Below are 24,471 nucleotides of genomic sequence, written 5' to 3'. Positions count from 1 at the left end.
GACATCAGAAATCGTGCCAGGAAGACGCTTTTGGTCCATGAGTATAGCGCTATGTCGGGACGTGCAGAATCACCCTTTGTCTGCTCTGAGAATGTTCAAGGCTTTGTTTTGTGCCTCTCAGAGATCCTGAGATGAAAGATGCTATAGCAGCATCCAATTGTTATGGTGGACAAGCATGCGGGTATTCTAGGAATATTCTCACGACTCTTTAGCTGTTGTGCAACTGCAACCACTGTCTTCAATAACCAGCCATGTCTAATAATAATGCATTTATATAGGACACTAAAGTGTCCAAAACAACTTCATGTGCAATCCCAGTAATCCTTCCAACAGAATAGTGACTTGCCTAAGGCTACCTAGTGAATTCATGGCTATGGGAGACCTTAACCAGGAATTTTCTGACTCATAGGTCATGCTTTTAGTCACTATACAACTCATTCATGATATATGGCTCTTTTGTCAAAAGTCTTGAAAGAAGGGACAAGCTGACTGGTTGACAACCTTTGCCACTGCAACTCCGTTCTTGTTGAGGAAATATAATCCACTTCCATGTCATATGCAAAATACCACAGTTTGCCCCATATCTGATTAGACTGTAATTAGTTGGAACAGCTCCTGCTTGCTGCACACCTGCTCAGTGAATTACCAGAAAATTCTAAACTTCAGAACAATCAAGCCAAACTCCATTAATTATCATGATGCTCTTCTGTCATGCATTTCAGTTAAAGTTTTCAAAACATAAAATCAGCACATCTCCAGTTCTCCTGTTCTGAATTTATTTGGTCATGTGTGAAATAATGAGCTAATTTTAACAAAAGTGTTGACTTTAGGACATGCTAGCTATAAAAACAAAAAAAACATTATCTTTTGAAAGATTATTATTTTAAAAAATAAAAATTAGTTGTGATTTTCAGAATTAATACTGTTTTCACCTATTTTTTGTCTGTTACAAGTTTTTTTTTTAATTTACAAGAGAGAAGATTGAAAAAATCAGAAGAGACCAAAAGGCCAACCAGCCCAGATGCCAGCCTTGGGTTCAATTAATCAATCTACATGAAACAGTTCACTATGTAGATCAAGCAGAAAACAGACGGCATTGAAGAAAGATGCCCACAGAGCAAATAACGCCATATGAATCAAATATGCATGAAGACCCAGCTAACCTCACCACTAAAATCCAAAGTTACTACACAAATCTTGGAAAAATCTTTTCCTGCACTAAAAATGATAGCCAGATCCAGGGGCGGTGCCAGAGCTTCTGGCGCCCGCAGCCGCCCCTACATGCACGTACATGTAGTGCGCACACGCGTCCCTGGCCTGCATGATGTCACCGCATGATGACATCATCACGCAGCAAGCCAGGCCCATTGGCCGGCGGGTGGCTGGGGTGGCACGCAGAGGCTGCCTGCACTCTGCATGCCGCCCCAGACACCTGCCGTGCCTGGCCCGTGGCTGCTGCGGCTGGCCGGGACCGTGTGGCAGAGGCAGTGGTAGCGGTGCGGGGCTGGCCAGCTGCAGCAGCTGTGGGTCATGCATGCCAGCTCCATGGCACACACCTCCGCCCCTGGCACCCCTCCTCCGCTCCCTCCGCTGCACCAGCACCCGTGGCACCCGCCTCACCGCCTCAATGGTGGCACCGGACCTGGCCAGATCCAACACGAGTAAGACTTAAGAACAAAGTTGTTTTTGGAAAATATATAGGAACATCATTTGATGCCACCCAACTTCCAATTTTCATGCATCTGAAGTAGTAGTTTCTACTCCACTATTTTTTTCCAGTTCATGCAACAATGACTTTGTTAAAAATTAAGGACCATCTAAAGGTTCTTAAACCTAACAACTAGCTGCTCATGTATGTATTGCCTGAGAGCTGAAATCCCCTTTGAACACCCTGCTCAATCCCCCTCCTCTATCTGAGGTGAGGCAGGCTACAACAAGAAATGAGGCCTTCTCAGTCATGGCACCCTATGTATAGAACACTCTCCCATCAGCTCTTCACCTTTGATCCTTTTGTTGCCAGGTAAAAACATATTTTTTTCTCCCAAGCTCTGTTGGTTTTTGTCTCTCCACAGAACAGGTTAAATACATCTGGTTTTTTAATTTAATTTTTATATAACATGCTTATAATTTGTTTTTATGCTATCTGATAATTTGAAAGTGTTCATTATGTTTTTATTATAACTATTTTAAAGCTCTTTTTAAGAGAAGTTTTTGCTGGTTTTAGTGTTTTGGATTGTAATTTCCTGAGTATTTTATTGCTGTTGTGTTTCATGGTTCCTTATTTTAGATTTATTATAAGCTGTTGTGAGAACCTATTTGGCTGAGGGGCTGGATAAAAATGTTTAAGATAAGTAAAAGTACCATGAGACTCCTTTTAGTTTTTGTGCTATATGGTTCTTTAGTTCCACTGTGATCCTGTGAAACTAGAATTTAGAATTTATAAACTTTTTTGTGATTCCTGATAAGTGTTGTTGTAATGGCCAGTTTGTAGTCCCTGGTTCTTGAATTTGCTGCTCTGTTTAACCTAAACTGCTCTTCCCCCTATACTGTGCTACGTTTATAAAATGCGGTGCTATCTTTCTGCCTCCTTTTTTCTAAGCTAAAACTGTATTCTCTGTTTTATTCATTCACCAGAAAAGTAAAAAAAATGATGTTGTATGATCACACTATGCTGAAACAGCCATGGACTACAGCTAAACATTTTAACAGAGATTCCCAAAGTGTACATTTACAAAGATCCCGGAAAGTATTTATTTCTGTTCTCCCAGTCATAAAAAGGCTAATAGTTTTAATCAGGTTATAAAGAAAACCCACCACTTCTGACTGGATTTCTCTCTGTCTCTCTCTATCCCCATAATACATTAACATTATTTTGCAAATGGTATGTGTGGTTCATGATAAACGTAAATAAAGACACAAACCAGTTTAGGAAATCTTCATGGAACACCAAGTTATTAACATTAAACCTATAGAGAGTATCATCAGTAGTGAATACAGTGTTAGTTGGCTGAATTGTTGCCTGAAAATAAGGAAGTATGGATTAAAAACTGAGTTGTGGGATACAATTCAAATGCATGCATTGTTAACCACACCTCACCTCAGAAAACAATTTACATGACATACATTATTACAACTTTTATCTGTACACACAAAAGACGGACACACCTTCTTTACAAAGTGAATGTTTATATTCCTGGTTTTAAATGGAGTTTGTAGATACTCCTGCTAACTGACAGTTTAGACAGAAAACACTTTCTCAAACAATGTAAAAAAAGTTAAAGGAATACAACAATGAAGAGGAACAAGCAGTTCCTGAGGTAAAAATACCAGGCATGATCCAAATCTGAGCACTGTTCTGGCACAAGGTAGCCACTACCCCTGAAATCAGCAGGGAAAGTGTGCTTCATTTGGACTAGATTTTACTTGTTATTGCAAACAAGCCGATTCCTTTTACTGCATCTCCTGTAAAAAACATGCAGAGGTTATACAGTTTTGCCAATTACCCCTGAAAAAAATGCTCAGTACTATCTACCCAGATCCCCGCAATACCGCACCCTTGCCTCTCATGCACTCCTCTGTATTATCCTGCAAAGACATGCAGCACACTAGATTAAATGGATTTACACTGAAGCTGCCTTTTTAAGCCTCCAGCTATGTTGTAAACTAAATAGTTACACATACACACACAGTGAGACAAAGAGAGAGAGCAGAAACCACTATCTGAGGGATCTTAACTGAAACTCCAATCCATTTTCTTAGACGAATCCTTCCTTGGATGCCTTTTAAACTGTCTGGCCTTGCTGTCAAGGCTATATAATATTCTCTTCTCTCTCTTTTTCCTGCATGGTGTCTGTCAGAGGACGAAGCAACGGTCTGTAGACAAATATTTGTCCGAAGCAATAAAACAAAAGCGACATATGGAATAAGATCAGATAAAAGACACACGTTCTCTCTCTCTCTCCCTCTCTCCCTCATCCTTGGATTCTGCTTTAAATAAGACCATATTTTACATAAAGGGTTTTTGTCAAGAAAAAAAGGCATAGCAGAGTGTGAAGCAGAGAGGAGGGACTGCTGCTCTTCCCCGGACCTCACTTACCTTTCTGAGCCATATTGTTTCCTGCTGCAGAAAGAGCAAGAAATCTACCTAACATTAAGAATTGGCTGTCTAAACATCAGTGCTGGCCAGCTCCTTACCGTATAGCGTGCTTCTGGTTAGCTGTCCCCCCATCGTACTGCGCAAGGTGGCTTGGCTACCTTGCTGTTTCCTCTCTCACTGGGCAGAGATGCAGAACACCCGGAATGCATTCATTGTCAGCATGCAAGACACACAGCACCCTCCAACACACACAGATTTAACGACTCTCAATAAATACACACTCTTGCACATACGACAGAAGCTTGCGATCAGCCTCCACCCACTTTCCGACCCTCTCCAGCTCAGCAGTAAGCAGAGGCATATGTCATGATTATTTACATAAGGAGGAGACTTGCAACTCTGGAAGAGCTAGGGAAGCCTACAGCAGTTTATAGGCACATGCAGCATCCCAGACCCAAAGCAACTCAAGGACAATTGCTCACACCCCTTCAATCAACCTCTACTCTGTTTCCCCTAACCCAGGATCTCACCTTAGATAAATCACGAGGAGAAATGCAGAGAATAGCTACCTCCTGGAAGTGATGGCTTCTTGCCTAGCTATACACCCTTGCTTCTAAGCAGAACAAACTTAATTACAGCTACAAAACAGATGTATTTATAAATCAAATGTCTGGCTGCCCATGAAACTTTCTCTGTAATTATGCAATTGAAAGATCAAAAAAGAAACTAAAAAAAAACTTTCAGTAAACTAAACTTGACATCTGTGAGGGGTGGGGGACAACACAGTACCAGACATCAGTGGCTCAGATTCCTCAGCTGGTTAATGATTAGTCATTATTAGTCATTTAAGAACAAGGGAGAAGTGACTGAAATGCAGAATGGTTCTGTCCAGACTGTAATAGTGAAAACATTCCTCGTCTCCCCCCCCCCCCGCCACACCGCCCGCCATCCCTGTAAACCAGCTTTTGTAGCAGGATTGCAGGCTCAGCTCAGACACAAAGCAGCCTGCTCTTCAGTCCATTACCTCCACTGATTGACTGCAGTGAGCGTTATTAAAAGCACAGAGTTGGGCAGGCAGGTTGGCAAAGTAGAGGGGGAAGAAACTTCATTCTGACACTATGATGGTTGAAGAATATTCTCTTTCCCCACCCCTATCAACCAAATAAGAATCAAGCTAGCATTCCCCAGAAACACACACAAGCCTTACTTACCACAACAGAAAATCAGGGATATTGCCAAAGTTCTAATCCATATTTCTCCCTGGATTTTGAAGTTCCAAATTATTTGGTCTTGTTTCCAAAATGGAACCAATACATCAGGAATTATCTATGATTCCATTCTTTTAAACTTCCAAATTCTGTACAAAATATTGTGCATATACATTTTTCCTGAAGCTTTCAGCCCCTCATTCCTGCCCCATGTTACAGGTTAGCATGGATGTAAAAACATGGCAAAAAGCAATCTGCTGTAGTGAAATTCTTCTTGTGTGGTGTTTTATCACTGCATAGGGACACAGTGGCACATCACTACGTAACACACATAACAAATCTTGATACCCTCATGTATGCAATTACAGCAAGAATACTTTTTACAGCACTTTATCAATTTGCATGTGTACAGAAGTAACATACAGCTTTCTCTCCAATATGATCATCCAATACCAGAATTAACTTGAGATGTTCTCTTTACTGAACTGAAAATTAAGGAGATGGTAAACAGTACAGCAAGAGATTTTAAAACAAAGAAATATAATAAGGGAAGTCCACTCATTCTAACATAAAATCAAACTAAGCACACTAAACTTCCAAATTCAACATGGCCTTGTCAGACCAACACAGTGGACATAAGCCCAGGACATGTTGTGTCTTTGGATTATGTCTGTTTTTACATTGTATTTTAATTAAACATTTTTAGATTAGATTGTATTTTTATAAGCAATTTTGGGTTCCTACTGAGGAGAAAAGTAGGATAAAAATATAATAAACAAATAAATTATGCAACTGATCACCACTTACAGTTCAGGTAAGCACAGCAGAAATAAGTCAGAGTTACAGTTTACCTAAATTTACAAATCTGGTGAACATCTTGATTATTAATGGCAGAGAAGAAATAAAATAAGGCTTTGCAAAGGATCTAGGTTTTGAACTGATTCTTTAAAACGACACTGCATTGATTTCTAGAGTAAAAGCATGGGTGACAGCCTGAGAGGCAATGGAAGGAAGCAGAATGCCTTGGATGAGGGAGACCAGATTTGTCTTTACACCAGGAGCTGTGAGAATTAACAAATAGCTTGTGAGCCGAGGGTCAGCACTTCTGCAAAGCAAAAAAAAAAAACCCACAGGGCATGCCTTTGGTAACTTCCCTAACATCCAAAGCAGGGTTTAACACACTTGCCAATTTGTCAGAGTGGCTGGCACCTCCTATGTCTGTTGGCCACTGGCCAAAGTCCAGGACAGTCAAAATCAATTAGCAGAGTTCATAATCTCTGCTGGATGAACTCCCTCTTGTCCACTGACAGAGCTGATGGGAAAAGAGCTCCCTTGGAGAAATGTTGCCAGGTAAATTTCCATACAAGCCCTTTCATCTGGAACTGACATTATTCATTTACTCTCTTATTACAAAGCAACAGGTTGTGTGGCACCTCATAAAGTAGCAAAATTATTGTGGCCTATGATTTCATGAAATAGAGCCTACTTTGTCATGTGTCTGACAAAGTGTCTTACAAAAGCTATTATCCTGGCAAATGTATTAGTTCTCAAAGGGCTATGAGCAGGGTTGCAGAGAGGAAGGGCCTACAGAAACAAGATTCCAGGGGTTTTGGTCATTCTGGGAGTGCCAGGAGCTGGGTCAGTTACATGAATTGCTTTTCATGCAATGCTTGGGGTTGCGTCTGAGCGGTCTGAGAGTGGCTCAGGGGAACCTTTATCTGGGAGTGCCCTGAGGACCACAACTCTTGGTTGTTCCAGGTGCAACAGACTAACAAGGCTCCCACTCAGGAATGTGTTAATTAATACAGAGAATCCAAATAATGTAAATGACCAACTATTGCAGTCCAGTGTTTTTCTTATTGTGCTGCAATCTGGTTTGTGGCAATTTGCTTGGCTACTAATATAATTGCAGTAGCAGCCTTTCATGTGTGGACTAGAAAAGTGCTGCAGAGGCAATTGACGATTTCAGATTGCAAATAGGTTGCAATAAACAAACAAACAAATAAAGGGAGAGAATCAAGTTCTTCTCATTTCTTTGGGTCAGACCAACAGCCCATCATTGGACACTGAGGAACTCTCCCTCTCCTGGTCTCTGAAGGCCACTGTCTCACCCATCTCTCACTCCCATTTGTCCTGAGCTGCTCTAGCTTTACCCTTTTACTGCACAGGGATTTCCTGTCTATGAACTTTTCTATCCCATTCGTCCTCCAAGGAACTCAGGGTATGGCCTTTTTACCTTTATAAGGACCTCATCAGTTGCTCTATCTCAGTGCACCTGTCTCAGGGTTAGAAAGCTTCATGGTTGAATGATTTGGATCCAAGTCTCCACAATCCTTGACCAGAACTCTAGCCATTACACACCACACTGGCTCTCACATTAACTCCACACCACAGTGGTCCTGCCTAATCCTACCCTTTCCAGCCCCAGCCCTTGATTTTACAAGGAGAGGAAAGTAGAGGAACAGCAAGCAGGCATCCGCGGCCCATTCCAAACACACATCTTCACTCACTATGGTACTCCACCTGGAGACAGCAGTGCAATCTACTTTAGGGCCACTGCCATAGTCACAGCTACCCCTTTCAGCCTCTGCCATCACCAGCCAGCCACCTTGTCCTTTTCTATGCCTCTCCAGCTCATCCTCAATCAGGCACACATGGGAAGCCAATTGGTGGTAGTGACGGGGCTGGCCATATGAGTTCATCACACCCTTTCACTGTGCCACTACTTTCACAGAGTCAAAGTATGGCAAAATTGTGTCCATAATTCTTCTGTTTATTCCCATTGGTATACCATAATACAATTATAAAACTTTGTTTAAAAAAAAACCTTAACTTTTAAATTAAAAGTTACATTTAAAATTAAATTTAAATACTTGACCCACCTCCAGGTTGGATAAAACCCTACATACTTCCACTTCTAAATGTATCTGATGAAAGGAGCTTTGACTCTCGAAAGCTCACACCCTGGAAATTTAGTTGGTCTATAAGGTGCTACTGGACATGAAATAAAGAGTCAAATCTGACATTCAGTTAATGTACTTCCTCATAGTATTTAGCTTAAATCTTTTGTTTTTTGAAAAGATTAAACAATGTATCTGGCTTTAGGATACTTAGCTACACTAATTGTGGATATTTTCCTCTTGGGGTGGAATTACATTCGTATCTTGGAATATGTATCCTTAGAAAGTTAAGTATAAAACCAAGTAAATAAAGCAGCGTACTAAAGATAAGAAGCAACAATAATTCCTAGCTCTTAGAATTCTAAAACAACTTCACCGTTGATGAACTAGATTTATATGTTCCAAACCTTTCTCTCTGGTGCAGTCTGCATTTTATTGCCATTTCTTGGCAGTCACAGTTCCTCCTTAATTCTGCTGCTGCACTTCTACAAAATCTGCAGAAACAGATCAGCAGCTCCATTGCTGAAACTGCAGGCTCAGCAGCAAATCAGAGCACAAAGATGTGCGCAGAGAGACCTAAGCAACCTGCTTCCTGTAGCTCTCCCATCTTTTGTATACATAACTGAATTGTCCAATTCTCTTTTAAGAAGCTTCAAATAACATATGCAAAAGTTTGCAGAATAAATTTCCATGTGTATATTTGTCTTTCAGAAATTAATTAGTTTAACACTGCAGAACTTTAAGAAAATACGTCACATAATGCAAGCTAGGGATGCCATTCTGCTGGCGGGGGTGGGGAATCCCCTGCTCCCCCCTCCACTCCAGCCTCCACTCACCTGGTCAGAGGGGGAAGATGGGGGAACAGGCCTCCTGGGTGTGCTCCTGGGGCAGGGCTACGACATCACCTCCAGGAGAGATATCATTGCGCCACCCCTGAGAGTGCTCCTGCACTTCTCAGTGGGCTAATTTGGGGCCCATTTGGGGCCCAAGTTGGATCACTGAGAAATGTGCGTGCACGCTCCCACACCTGCGTGAAGGAAGTGACAAAAAGTAAGCGCCAGGTCCCCCCCCCCCCATCCACTGGGAGGTTAACAGGACCTGTATATATGCATGCATGCATGTATGCGTTTGAGTGCGCGTGTGCATGTGCGTGTGTGTAGCTACTTCATTCACTGTAACCTTGGTAGGTTGCTGATTATGAGGAATGTTTGTTTTGAACAGGGCAAGAGAAGTGAGGGAAGCCTTTTGGAAACTCTTTTGCTTGCTCTAAGCAACTGTGATATTGCTGGAAAAGCTTCAGTTGGAGAAGCTACAGGCAGGAAGTATAAGAATAAGTTGTATTGGATTCTCATTCAGGATTTTACTAAGCTCATTTCTTCAGGCCTTTTCTCCTGGTCTTTTTTTTTTTTTTTTTTTTGCTGAACTCACTTCCTGGACAGGAAGTTGGCCCCCAGACAGCTTTTTTAAAATTTGGAGCTGATGGCTTCTGGTGTGCGCCCTCCTAGTTTCTGCTGGCTGAACTCACTCCCTAGGAGAAATCTGGCCCTGAGATCTTCTCTTTAAATTGGTGGCCTACAATGCACTACAGATTCTGCAAGAAGACGGCAGTTACAGGGCAATCATGTACATTAGTTGAGACCTGCACTCTTAGGGGGACTGTGAATAAGGCCTTGGCATGTAGGCCATCATTAATCTCGTGACTCTGGCTCTTTAGCGGGAAGAGTTCCATATCCAGCATTACATGCTCTGTTCATAAAAAAACCATTGTACTTATACCAAGGAGTATGAGCACAAAGTGGAGCATTTTAAGAAAGGAGACCCTAGACCTTGAACTTACCCTTGATTACAACAACTGGGTTACACCCATGTCATGCCCACTGGTCTTTGAATGCATATATTACCTCCAAGGCATTTCGGATGTATTTGAAACCAATGAAGAAGCATTAATTTCTTCAAATTCTCAATTATTACAAGCTGCTTCCATGAATGAAGTCAATCCCCTTCCAACCCTAGAAATTCTAGAGCAAAAGTAAAGAAAGTATTAGTTTGTCCATTTTTTATAATATCTTTCTAAGCAAAGTTTGGTCATGGAGAATCACATGCCCTCTGTGGCCTCAGAGGAGATAATTAAGAGTAGCAGAGACATGACTGATTCGCAGAAAAAAGAGACTCCCCCTGCTGCACCCAAGAATGCCAGGAGAAGCAAAGCCACAACGACTCACAACGGCTTGTTAAGAAAAAAATATCCCACATAATTTAAACACAAAAAAATACCAATGTAAAACAATCTTTTACATTGTTATTTGTTTTAACAACATATTTTGGCTTGTATATCTTTAATTTCATTTATATATTCTCTCTTCTCTACTGAAGCTAAGCCGAGGCATGTGGATCTCGAGTTAACACATACTGTTCCCTTGTTTACCCTCCTATATCCCCTCCCTTTAAAGTCTCCCTTATGTTAAATTTCTGATTGTAAATGCCTCAGCTGTATAAATACAGTTTTGCAAATATGCAAAGTCATCTAAATGCCACTGGATTCTTTGCCATATTGTAAATATGACTCCATATCAAACCATTTGGGCGAATAGGGTTAGGACTTTTGTCAAGTCTATTAAAGAAAATGGGAGAGCATTCTCTATTGATAAACAATTTTATTATATATTTATAGAGGATTCTTTTCAATCCAGAGTAATCTCTGAAAATACAAATCAATATATTTGTTTCTTTGGAAGCAAGGGGAAAAGCTTATTCATCAGTACTTTATTGCACAGTGAAGCCTTGGACACAATGCTGGTGAGATGGGTTGAAAGAGATTGTTCAGTTACTCAAGAACAAAGCAATTTGCAACCTCTAAGCAAAAAGGGATTCTCTAACTGGAACTGAAACATCACACAGAGGCAAAATAAGAAGGTGGCTTGAAGGATGCAGAGTGTGTGAGAGAAGGTAAAACCTGAAGAATAGAAAATAAGAAAAGTGACCAGAGACTGCAGGACTGCCTTGGGAAAGAGGCTCACAGAATCACCAGCAGGCTACATTGCAGCTGGGAAGTGAGGTTGGGGCAAAGGGCAAGCCACCTGGTAGTGGTGGAAGCAGATATTGCCATGGGGACAGAGTGGGGAGAAATTAGGAGGGGCTTGGCATTGCTTGCCGCCGTTCCTGGATGGCAGTGGAAATAATGGGTAATGGAAACACAAAGGTGAAGAGAGTAGGATGCAAGGAGAAAGTAGGACTGGGGCAAAAATGGAAAACAGGACTTGGACTGGCAGGAAATCCCTGTGCATCAAGTCAGAGACTATGGGCACTAGTTAGCTTCAAAGCTTAAACCTTGGCTGGGGTGGGGGTGGGTGAGGGTTCTGTCAGTTGTGACTTTTCACCACAGCATTGTGACTTGCTGTCCTAAGGGAGCAAGGAGGACCAAGAAGGAGTGTTTGCTGAAGCTAAAGTCAGGTATTCATTTTAAATCACCAATCATTTTTTTGGCAGAAAATGTCTAGTACGCTTGCAACTAGGGCTCCCATCCCCCAGCTGGGGCCTGAAGTTCTTCCAGAATTACAGCTGATATCCACACAACAGAGATAATTTCTCCTGGAGAAAATGGGAGCTTTGGAGGGTGCATTCTATAGCACCACATCCCTGCTGAGCGGCCTCCTCTCTCCCAAATCTCCAAGAATTTTCCAACCTGGAGCTGGCAAACTTACTTGTAGCAGATAATTGTTAATGAATATAATATGATGGTGTGTGTGTGTATTCTCTATTTGGCCCTCACATAGATTTAGCACGGGTTATGTTTCTGTTTGTATAGGACTAATTTACATATGAATTACTTCAGTCCTTGACACTTGTTTTCCTAATTATTAAGCCTGAGGTTTCACTCTCTTACCTATTTTTCTATTGTTCATATATTTACATTTTGATAATGATAGTAGTTATCCAACACATGCAATGTTTTGTTTGGAGACTGGCTTTTAACAACCAGAACAATTAACATCCTCAGGCTTCTCTTCCCTCCAATTTTAACTATTTTAAAAAGACATTTTATTCTCCTTTTTGCCTTTGGCTGCTATTACCTCATGTTAGCAGCTGTTATTCCCCCCCCCCCATTTTGAGCTGGTCCCCTTTCACTGGTGTACGAGGTTCCCCCTTAAGGCCTAAATTCTTTCGGAAGCCCCTCATGAGGAACTAACAATATTTATAACAGCTTTGAAAGACATCCAGAGACATAAGGCTTGTTAAAAACACATGGCTTCAGCATCATAGGGTCTCAATGAAATATTCAGACTACCTAGACTATAAGAGGTGGCTGCCTCACCTCTCTCCCAGCTTGTATTTTAAAAATTCCACACACAAAAAAGTAGTATAAAAATATAAAAGAAAATTCTAAAAGAAATATAAAATTCATATATTTGAACTGGAAACTTGCTGACTCAGACCTCACTTTCTTAACCTCTGCTATACCATCCATCCTGTGTGTCTGTTTCTTTCCAGCCATTGTGGAGACAACAGTTTTCACTGTATGTCATATCTCCCAGAGAAAAAACTGACATGTATGTATGTGTGTATGTATGTATGTAACCACAGCAAGGGACTTTCAAGGTAAGAGAGAAGCAGTGGTGGTTTGCAATTGCCTTCCTCTGCAGAGTCTTCCTTGGTGGTCCCCATCCAAGAACCCATCCTCTTTAGCTTCCAAGATCTGATGAGACTGGGCTATTTCATACCATGACACAATAGCAAATCTTTTAATACAGACTCCATTTGGGCTTTAACAAGATGTTTGGCATTGGACAAGTATTTATGTTTTTCTGCACATGTGTAACAAGACCGAACAGAGCACATTAGAGGACTTATGGCTCAGGTGCAAGCCCAGAGTGAAAAACACCTTGAAAGACCACATCAACACCTTATCCTCAATTAGCTTATCCTGGTACAAAATGTTCAGAATGCAGTCCTTGTTTCCAAGCCCTAACGTGGGATTTATCCTCAGCCAAGCCCAGAAGCCCCTCTTTCCTCCATCTGCCAGCTGAACCCCAGTTTCCTTTCCACATCTTTGTGCAACCTAAGACAACAAGATAACATAAAGGAGCACATAAACTTGGAGACGATGCTGTCCTGTTTCACACAAAGATAACAGCAGGATATCCTGGTCATTAGGAGCCCATTTCATCAGGGTAAATATTTGGGAAAGTGTAGTCAATAAGAATTATTGCCCCCATTATTCCAACATGCCTTGGTGAAACTTTCTGTTTACAGCCACACAATCTACAGACATAAGATGTGAAGAGGAATTCTCTTGCATACTCTGGGCAAATGATTGTCCACATTTCATCTCTTCCCAGGTAGACTCAAGTCTAAACAGAAAGGAAAATCAATATTCTTTTAAATAATCATAGCAGTCATGGAATAAGAGGACAGGTCCTCTTATGGATTAAAAATTGATTAAACAACAAGATGCTAAGATTAGGAATAAACGGACAGTTCTTGTCAGGGAATAAAGTAAGGAGCTCCACAAGGATTGGTATTGGGGCTGGTGCTATTTAATTTGTTCTTAAATGACCTATATCTGGGGATGAGCAGTTTTATTCATTTATTATATCATTTATGCCCCACCTTTCCTTGTGACTCTTGGTGGCTTGCAATAATAGTTAAAAAACATTTCCAGTTAGAACCACGATAAAACCCCAAGCCCCTCCCCCCTCTTTAAAAGAGTTGTGCCATTCACTATAGTGGTCCAGTTTGCACATGAGATGACACAAAATTATTCAGGATGGTAAAAGCCAAGCCTACTCTGAGAACTTCACAAATTGAGTGAGTGGGCAACAATGTAGCACATGAAGTTCAGTGTAAGTGAGTATAAGGTGATGCGCACTAGAACAAAAAAGACCAACTTCAAGTATATGCTAATGGGGCCTAAACTTGATGAAAATGAGAGATAAAGAGACCTTGGGGTCATAATGGATAGCTCAATGAAAGTGGGAGTATAAACCCAGTGTGCCACAGCATTGAAAAAGGCAAACTCTATTACTAGAAAAGAGATTGAAAATAAAATCGCTCCTGCATAGATCTATGGTGAGGCTTCATTTGGAATACTGTATGCAGTCCTGGTCACCATATCTCAAAAAGGACATTGTAGAGTTGGAAAAATCACAGAAGAGGGGGGGAAACAATGCAATCAATCCTGCATAAGTGGCATGTGAATTTCTTCCAAGTCAGAGGGATGGTTTGAACACCTATAGAATCCAAATTGGTATGATTGTGCTGCAGTCTTTGATTGAAATAATGAACAAGTATATTTACTTATAGCTTCTGCCTGCTGCTTTTTCCCCCTGAAGGGATCCAAAGTGGCTCAAAGAAAAAAATGTGAAAAATAAAATTTCCCAAATAATACAAAAACAATTAAACAAAAACAAACAACAGAAACAGATCCTGGACTCAGTCCTCATGATTGACAAGGTGGCCTAAGAGGTTCACACCTCTCACATTTTAAGTACCTGCTAGAAGAGGAAGATAAACTTGGCCTAGGTGGAACTCAGTTGCTGCCAGCAAGATCTTCTTCACACATTCTCTATAGGAAGTTATGGGATGACATGGGACAGGGAGGTCCCATGCCTTGGAATATGGGGGCCGGGACAAATTGGGAGGCAGAATAAGGTGTACCAGTGGATCAGGAGCTAAGGCTTTTAAGACAGAATTGTTTACTTTACTCTCTTATTCTGGAGAGAAGGAATCAGGAAAATCTTAACACTGGAGTTTCTATTGCACCTGAATGGTGAAGATACTTCTCTATCAGCACAACAGAGTGAGGTAAGGATAGAAAATCCTTGTGGCATTTGTGATCAGAGTAATCTGATCTCAATTTCATTGGATTTTGTAATAAAATTAATTTCCACAAGTGGAAACTTTTGGCAGCCCTCATGGCAAATTGATCGCAGGGGACCCAATCCTGCCAAGTCCCATGGTGTGAGGGAATGATAGGTGCACCCCCTATGCCATTTTCAAGAGTCAAAACACCGGTTCCTTTCACACATGTTGGGTAACTTTCAGTGCACTTTAGCAATCATTTGCAACTGGATTTTCCTTGTATGAAACAGTTGCAAACAATTGCTAAAGTTCACTATCCAATATGTGTGAAAGCAGCCAGAGCCATATTTTTCCTAGTAGTGTAAGCTTGGCTTCCTCCCCAATTTGGGAAACAAATGACAATGTATTAATCAGTGCAGTGGTAGTCACTTCTCAGCTTGCAGAGAGTCATATTTGCAATTACCATCAACCAAAACAGCTACATGACTACTGCATGCCCTATGCATCACTCCACTAAACACATAATACAATAATATGATAACTATTAATATTAAATATATAACTATAAGCAGAATAATTTCCAGAATACCTCTATGGATGTAAAATCAAAAAGAGTCCAGTAGCACCTTTAAGACTAACCAATTTTATTGTAGCATAAGCTTTTGAGAATCTCGAAATCTTATGCTACAATAAAATTGGTTAGTCTTAAAGGTGCTACTGGACTCTTTTTGATTTTGCTACTACAGACTAACACAGCTAACTCCTCTGGATCTATGGATGTAGGATTGTTTCTCCTTAACACTGCTGAACCTTAGCTGGCCCTTGTGTATCTGGAATGAGGGCAAGGGCTTCCCTCTCGCCTTTCTCTCTGTCCACCATTGTGGAGAGCCTGCTCTTTCCCAGGTGGCTGCTGGAGTGGTGTGTTTTTTTCTCTTTCACTGTAGATAGCTTGTTCTCTTCCTGGCAACTGCTTGGGTACTAGATTGAGAGCATGGAGGCTGTAGAGAAGGAAGGGCTGTTGGAGTGGGCCCTTTACTTCTATCCCTGGCACAAGGCCTGCAGCTCGGGGAGGCTCACACAGCTTATTTGTCCTCCAATCCCTGCAGTGGTAACTGTTTCAAAGTGTGAACCACTTGCCAACCACAAGTCCACTGGGCAATGATCTTGATCACTTTCCTGGAACATCGGATGGGTACCACTCTGGGGAACCGTTTTCAGAAGAGCCATGTGACATATCAAAGAGCCCCATGTGGCTTCCAAGCCACAGTATCATTGAATCAGTGAATTTAGTACCAGTTCAGCTGATTGTTTTGGTCTCTCCCTGCCCCTATGGTTCAGGTGGGCTGTTCTTTTAAAAAAAATTGCACTGCATGCACATTTACTAAACATTCATTTCCCTCTTATTTCAGGAGAAAACCACAAATTTTAAAAGAGTTGGAGGGAAAATGTTCCATGGAGGGAAAGACAGAGATGGATGCATGACATCACTGGTTCCAGCCAATCAGAACTATCAATAGTCAGCTTCTTCAGTAAATATGTATCAGTTCAGTTCAAAAGGAACAATGGTATATTCATACAGAACATGTGAGCGCATTTCCACAGTGAGCTTACTAACAAAATTATGGATACACATTTTCATGCTTGTTTGGTTTTACTGATAATGTATTCTTCAGAATTCTGAGATTTCTTTTTAAAAACAGAGTATTTCTAGTTCTTACACAGCGCAATACCAAAGATTTGGGCTGCAGTGTGATAGGATTTCCAGTAAAGCGACATGAAAGCCTGTTCACTTGGAGATAAGAGAAAGTCAACGGGATCAACATACTTGGGTTAAAAGCCAGGGAGAGAGCCAATTGGACCAGTGTTCAACATCTTATTTTTCCTTTTCCACTGCAAAGCCCAAAGACAAACTGTATCCAGAAACATCTGAATCCCTACACTGAATTTTTTCAGAGTTACTGTGCCTCAGAACTGCAACCTAATCCCCATGCGTGAGTTATCCTTCTGCCTAGAGTGTAGAATGCCTGTTACAGCCCCATTTAAGCATGAGCCAGGTGAGGCAAAAGAACTTCCCTGTGTGTCTTTGTACGGACTCTTTGTCTCATTTAAAAGGTTCTGTAGTTTGTGCAATGCAGCTATGTTAAGCATGTTTAATTTGCACGCCAGACCCAAAGCCCTTGCAGATATTGTTTTGTTTTGCTAACTAAGAATGCGTAGTTGCTTTGCATGAGTGGCAGCACAGTATAAAGGGGATCCTAAACTTTTACAAAGTCACACATAGAACCTTTTTTTCACCCCAGTCTTGAGTTTAAATCAGGTCTAAGTAATTGTCTATGAAGACATGATACTTCTCACTGCAACTGGCCAGAATGGGCCAGTAAAAATACAGAGACTGGTACCGTTCTCCAGGAATGACTTTTAATGAAATGCAGAACGCCTGAGGATACAACAACATGCCGGAATTTACTTAGAGGTTTTTCAGCCTGCCTACTAAGTGGCAGAATAGCTGATAGGGATGAATGAGAGGAGGCAATTCCTCTTTCTGATTTACCCACTTCCTAAATGGTCACACTGTTGGGTCAAATGACGGGATTCTTCTTGGCCTCCCTCCATACCATATGGTTAACAACGTGGTTCTTGCAACAAAAAATACCCAAATATTTTTTATTTTAATTTTTATTTATGTTATTTATAGTCCACCTTTCTCACTGAGACACAGTGCAGGGTTAATACAAACAATTGGGATATTTGTGTTAAAAATTAGTGTCTTATTATTTACTTAACAGAAAAATTAGTTTTGCTTTGCACTTGTAACTATCACTGATTTCTCTTCCAGGCCTCAGAAATATTCCTAAATCTGTTTTGTATCCCAGGTAGGGTTGCTAACTTTCAGGTGAGTCCTGGAGATCTACTGGAATTACAACTTATCTTCAGATAACAGAGATCAGTTCCCCTGGAGGAAATGGCTGCTTTGGAGGGTGGACTCTATGGCACTATACCCAACTGAGGTCCCTCTCCTCACCAGGGTTCCCAGGTGCCCATTAGTGGTGGACAAACTCCTAGGGGGTTTGCCACCTTGCCTACTGACCTGCCAGTGGTCAGTGGGAAGTGGTAAGCTCCCAGAGATTGGCATGGCATGCTCCCGCGCTCCAGAGCAGCCCTATCCAGACCCGATTCAAGCCCGAATCAGGCCACTGTGGAGTGCAGCAGCACTCCTGCACTCCGCAGCAGCCTGATCTAGGCCGAATCGGCCTGATCTGGACCTGGATTGGGCCCGAATTGGCCCAGATCAGGCCTGACTTGGCCCCCTACAGAGTGTGAAAGCACTCCCAGGGTGGCACGTGCCCTGCATGAAGATGTCACTTCCTGGAAGGAGACCACAATGGTAAGTGCCAGGCCTCCCACCTCCCACCTGGACCTGGCAACCCTATTCCTCACTTCCCTTCCTCAGGCTCCACCCCCAAATCTCCAGGAATTTCCCAATCTTGAGTTGGCAACCCTAATTCCAGGGCTAAGAAAAGGGTAACTTTGATCCTGTATAAAGTGGCAGGCAGAACTGTAAGCAGATGTTTTCAATAATCCTTCCAACCCTTTAACCAGGCTCTGCAATAGCTATATCCATTTTGGGACATCCATGTTATTGGTCAAAGGAAACAAATAATTCTGACAGTATAACCATATCCTTCCTTCATTCCTTCCTTCCATCCTTCCTTCCTTCATTTATTTATCTATCTATAGTATGCCTTTCTCACTAAGATCCAAGGCAGATTACACAGTGTAAGTGAAATGCAATATAATCAACAGCTAGGACATTCACAGAGCAAAGAATAATACTGAACAACAGTTAGGACATTCAGGAAAACAGATACAACAAGGAATGGTTGCAAAAAAGTTTTAAACAAGCATAAAGTTGAGCACAGAGATGAAATCTCTCTGAAACAAAGCACAACTAATTTCCACAGTATGTTTAACAGCATGGAAGCTCCCTAGCGGGCGCATATTTATATCAACAAACAGTACCCAATAGTGTTACATTTAGTCCCCATCCATACCAAGGCACTTCTTTGAGCTATGTCTTATGACACAGTCCTGAAATCTGGGTAGAAAGTCCTCCTACATAATTCAGTCTTACATTATTTGTGGAAAGTCAGAGGGTGGGAGGTTTCCTGACCACCTCAGTCAGGCCATTCTATAAGGTGGGGGCTACTATAGAGAAAACGTGTGCAGGCGGTTGTTGATTTTGCCCAACTTCAGGGTGGTATCTGCAGAAGGCCCTGTTCAGGTGAGCGAAACTGCCTTGGTGCAACATAGGAAGAGAGGTGGTTGCACAGATATTAGAGGCCAAAACCATGAAGAGCTTTGAATATGATAGTCATCATGACCCTGAACTAGGGGTGTGCACCCGAAAAATATTCAGGTTTTCTGCTTCAAATTTACCCAGAGCAGGGGAAAAATCCAGAATAACTCGAATCCTGAAGTGGCAAGGTGCTTTGGGATTTGGGTTTTAAAAGCTTCGGTATGCTCCGCAAAGATTCGGAACACACCAAAGCTCAAAGTCATCCTTCTTGTGCCGACTGCGAGGGGCAGGAGTAGAGGGGCTTTCAAACGTCCCATGCTGGTTTCACCCAATGTGCATTGGGTGAAGCTGGCGGCAGGTGTTTGAAACTGACAGTGCCCCTTCTCCTGTCACTTGCCAGCAGCAGGAGAAAGGTGGCTTTCAAACGCCCCACACCCAGCTTCACCCAATGTGCATTGGGTGAAGGTGGGCATGAGGCATTTGAAACTGATGGCACTTGCCAGCAGCAGGAGAAAGGGACTTTTAAATGCCCCATGCCCGGCTTCACCCGATATGCATCGGGTGAAGCCGGGTCCAGGTCATTTGAAACTGGCAGCACCCCTTCTCCTACCGCTTTCAAACTTCCCGCCTCACAGCTTTTTTTCCCCCATGGGAAGAGAACACTCCTCCCTCTCCCATCAAGAGAAAAAAGCAGGGGGGTTGTTTGAAAGCAAGCAGCATTTTTCTTGCTATTTGCAATGCAAACAGCTAGAAAAGTGCAGCAGGAACAGTGGCTGCCACTTTGCCCAAAGCTTCCTGAAGTGATACAAAGTGATTTGTATTGCTACCTAACTCTAGTTGTGATATCCAAATGCGCATGCTTCAACAAACTGAAGTTTTGTAACAGTTTTTACAACGTTTATTTGATTTTTATCATGCTCCTCCTGTAAAGAACTGAGGGCTATGTACATGGTGCCCCCCTTTATCCTTGCAACAACTCTGGTTAGCCTCAGAGGCATGACTGGCCCCAGATAATACAGTCAGCACAATGCCAGAGCAGAGATTGTATCCCAAGAATCCCCAGTCCTGGACCAACACTCTTCACTATGCCATATTGGATCTCCAAGTTAAGGCTAAATGCAACCTACTTATTCCATTGGAGCTCCTATTTACCTCCATTTATAAAAGCTATCCTTAACAGAGCAGATTATGAGTCACAGCTTCATACAGCCCTCACCATACGCTTGAAGTCCTTCCCTTAACATTGTTTTTATCTATTAGCGAGCAACTGTCTGCAGAGTTGGTAAAAGAGCAAAATGGAATGAAATAAAACAGTGCCAAGATAAGCAGTTAAAAGGATTCCCAAGACAAGGGAGCTGAATAAACCCCCATCTAATTGCACACAAGCTTAGTTCACCAGATTGCCACAACTGTTAAAGTCTGCACTGAATATATTTTAAAGCCCTAATATCCAAGGTCACATAACTTGGTTCAACAGTTATCAGAGAGGAAACTGATGCAGGAAAAGAACAGAAAGGCCCTTTACTCCTGGAATATCAACACATGATCCTAAGACCATAAAACTTCATTGCTGTAATAGAATACAAAAATTCCCGGCAGAAGATGCAATAGTTCTTTACTTAATACTACTACCTAGGCAACAAAAACATTGTACTGCTCATAAAGATAGATAGTCCTCTTCCATAAGCCTTTGCAAGACCATCACCAAATGGTCTCAAGTAACCTTGGATGTAACTAACACAAAACAAAGATGAACAGGCAAAAATAACCTCCATTTGTTCCTTTATTAGGATAAGGAGTGTAAACAGTGCACAAAGGGGGGTTGATTTTCATGGATAAACCAAGCACGCACAAACCCATAAATACAGGAAAGGATTTAAACACCTCTGTGGGGAAATAATATCTAACCAAGGAAGCAGAGAAAGGCCCCATCAGAAAAAGAGCCACAGGAGACCTACTGTTCCATACCAACTATCAAAGACCATTCCAAGTCTCTCACCCTCTGCCTTCTCTCCAAATATACCTACACAAAGCCAAATGTTTTGTAACCAAATATGAGAATCATCCATTTGTTATGTAAATATTAACGGATTGGAGGAAGCTTCTTATTGCTGGCCTGACTTGCCCTGATCCTGTTGGATCCTGACACCAACTTGTGCAAAGCTCCTTGGTTCTACCAGCAACTCCTTGTGAGCACAACAGATTTGCTAAAACTATATTTATAAAAATATTACTCAATACCAACAGAATTCTAGAAAAGCAGACATCCCATAATATTCTATTTAACACTATTTAACTGATGAGCATGGAATGCCTTTCCAAGTGGAGGTTGCAAATATGTTATTCAGAGCACCTATATACAGTTATAACCCACATTAAATCTATATATACTTTACCCACAACTTAAAGAGCATGGCTGGCTACTATGCAATTCATACACACATGTGCACCCACATGCATTTGAAGCTCCAATTCTGTGTTTATTTTAATCACTAAAGCTTCGTGAGGGGATGTGGATTGAGAAGGAGTAGCTTTTGGCTATCAGAGTGCCAAACTAACTGAAATTTGAGATTCTTCCTGAGCATCTGGGTCCCCCCTTCCCCTGCACAGTCTATATAACTTGATCCATGTCACAATGTTGCAACATTCCTCATTCCTCCCCACCACTTCTACATGATTAGCTGCCAAAAGGGAGGGATGAAGAGCAATGAGGGGTGTTGTAACATTGTGACTCGAAGCAAGTTCTGCTAGAAGGGAAAGGAAGAACTGCATACATAGTTCTCATTTTGAGTGGCAAATGTGTTCTTACTTGAGACTCTCTATTCTTGCTGAATCAGAAAGAAATTTTTGCATAGAGCCCACACATTCAGAGGCAATCTACTCACGATGAGGAATCTGTGCACTTATTCTAACTCCTAATATTAAAGCCAAACCTACAATGGATGGAAACAGTGAAGTCAATGACTATACTCAGGTAGTATATATTGTCACAAATATTTCTTATGTTTATTTGTTGGGTGACAGCTTGTAATTGCAGATATAAGAACCATGGAATTGAGCTTTGAAATTTTTGTTCTATCTCAATTTTGCTTACGAGACCGTCCTTCGTTGCTATATCTTTTAATGTGATAATATCAGTAGTTTGGGATTGGTAGTTTCAAGTTGGTAGCCATGTTGGTCTGTAGTGGAAGAGCAAGATTCAGATCCAGTAGCACATTACAGACCAACCAGATTTCCAGAGCATGAGCTTTTGAGAATCAATGCTCCCTTCATCAAACACATGGATGGAAAAGGTAGGAGTCTTTAAAGTCCAGGCAGAGGGTAGGAGAGTTTTTGCAAATTAGGTTGTCAGAAAGCTGGCTATAATACATGTTGTAAATGTGTACAGCAACAGAACTCCTTCTGGAACTAAGAAGATGAAGGGGAGGATTCCATTCCTGATTGTTTGTACTAAGTTCTGTGGGATAATGTAATATTGTTTTTTCCCACATACAATTGGAAAAACTTGTACCAGATACTTCTACTGGGGTTTTCTATAATATTCAGACACATTCTTCACTGCCACCCACCTAACAATGATGGACATTTCATTCATTCATTTCCCATAGAATTTCTGCCCAATACCAGATCGGTTCCAGCATGGTGATAACATAATGATGTCAGTACTGGCTGAACCATTTCATCACCACAAGCAAGAAAGAAGCATCTTCAAATAAGAGGGAAACATAGATCAGAGAATGCATTTGGGAAATCTGCAAAAAGTCCCCAAAATGTCCTTCCCTCCTAACTACCACAGAGTACAGTAGTTTGGGGTGTTCTTGTGGCATCAGCAGCTATTTCCTCCAACATCAAATTTTCAACTCAACCTTGTGTGCTGGCAGGTAACACAGCTGAGAAAAAAATTGAGTCAGTGATGGTACTGATGACCCAAAGGCCACAAGGAGGCTCTAACAGGACAGGCCTAATTGGAAGGAAGGAGGGCCAGCAGTAAGCCTGCAGACAATGGTGATATCCCATCTGAACTCTGGGGCAGTCTGCAGCTTGCAAGTTCAGCAGGGGAGGACCTAAAGGTGGAGGTAGCTTTGCAACTGAAGTCTACATTATCACCAGTGGAGGGCACAAAACCATTACAACCAGATTAAAATGATCTGATTGCATCACTTCCGGAAGATGGAACAGCAAACAGAAGCAAAGGTCCTTAGGCAGGAAAAGAGGAAGGAAATAGAAACTAGACAGGAGAGAAAGATGAGGTGAACCTAAGCCAAGACTGACAGCCAGGACTAGTATGCACCCACCAATTATTTACAGACCATTTTTATTGCCTCATTTCTATGCACGTTCCCAACTTTGGTTGGTCATCCCACCAGAAATACAGTATTTGCTATCCAGTATTTGCTATCCAGCATCCTGCACAGATATTACAGGTGCATGCATTACCTACTACTGCATTTCCTCAAGTCCCTTACCCTTAGGATTAATGTGGTACATCAGACATCTTTCCTCCCAGCTGTTCACAAAGCTTGTATTCGCTCAGAGCTTTTTGCTGAAATGGTTATCAGACAATGAATTTCCAGAATGGTAGCAGACAGATGTAGTCCTGTATTTAAAATGCCAATGAAATAAGAACTATAGCGCTGGTGTAAGTCCTGATGGAGGTAAATGTATTGACTGGTTTTATTATTGACTGAGCTTTTAGCCTTTGTTGTTCATATCTGATTTTTTTTTTTGCTTTTAAAATTTTTATTGTGAGCTATCTGAGCCAATTGCAAGAATGGGGTATAAAGAGATTTAAACAAGTCTGCTCTGCAGATACATTTTTTGCCTTTTTGTTTGTGGCACAATGTGGTCTGTATTCTGGGAAGGCAAGGGCATATGCCAATGGTCTTGCTTATTCCTTCAAGCATATTGGTAACAATACAACCAAGCAGGTAATCTTTTAAAAAAAATCTTAATTTTTATTTTAGAAATTGGAATGCAAAACAAACAGGTATACCTTGATGGGAAATAACTTACAGGCTTTATTGACATCTGTGCACCTCCATTATTCTGTTATATACATATCCTTTAATAGGACTTTGGTATTACTGCATATGCGTACTCGTAAGTACAAAGTTACAGAAACAGACTTCCGTGACAGCTTTTTATATCTGGATCATGAAATTAAATCAGCAA

At 41.4% G+C, this 24,471-nt stretch overlaps 1 protein-coding gene across 2 annotated transcripts in view; it reads right to left on the bottom strand.

Moving 5' to 3' along the window:
* Positions 1-4,379, bottom strand: part of NEURL1 (neuralized E3 ubiquitin protein ligase 1) — a 90,596-nt gene extending 86,217 nt beyond the window's left edge. For both annotated transcript variants that reach the window (XM_054983775.1, XM_054983776.1), the window contains exon 1: positions 4,195-4,379. In XM_054983775.1, coding sequence (XP_054839750.1) covers positions 4,195-4,228 — 34 coding nt within the window. In that variant the 5' untranslated portion in view covers positions 4,229-4,379. The remainder of the gene's footprint in view (positions 1-4,194) is intronic.
* Positions 4,380-24,471: the final 20,092 nt, after the last annotated feature.

The sequence above is a fragment of the Eublepharis macularius genome, chromosome 6 (genome assembly GCF_028583425.1).
Source record: "Eublepharis macularius isolate TG4126 chromosome 6, MPM_Emac_v1.0, whole genome shotgun sequence".
NCBI classification, from domain to species: domain Eukaryota; kingdom Metazoa; phylum Chordata; class Lepidosauria; order Squamata; family Eublepharidae; genus Eublepharis; species Eublepharis macularius.
Note: the sequence above shows the minus strand (reverse complement) of the source record. Positions and strands in the feature narration are given on the sequence as shown.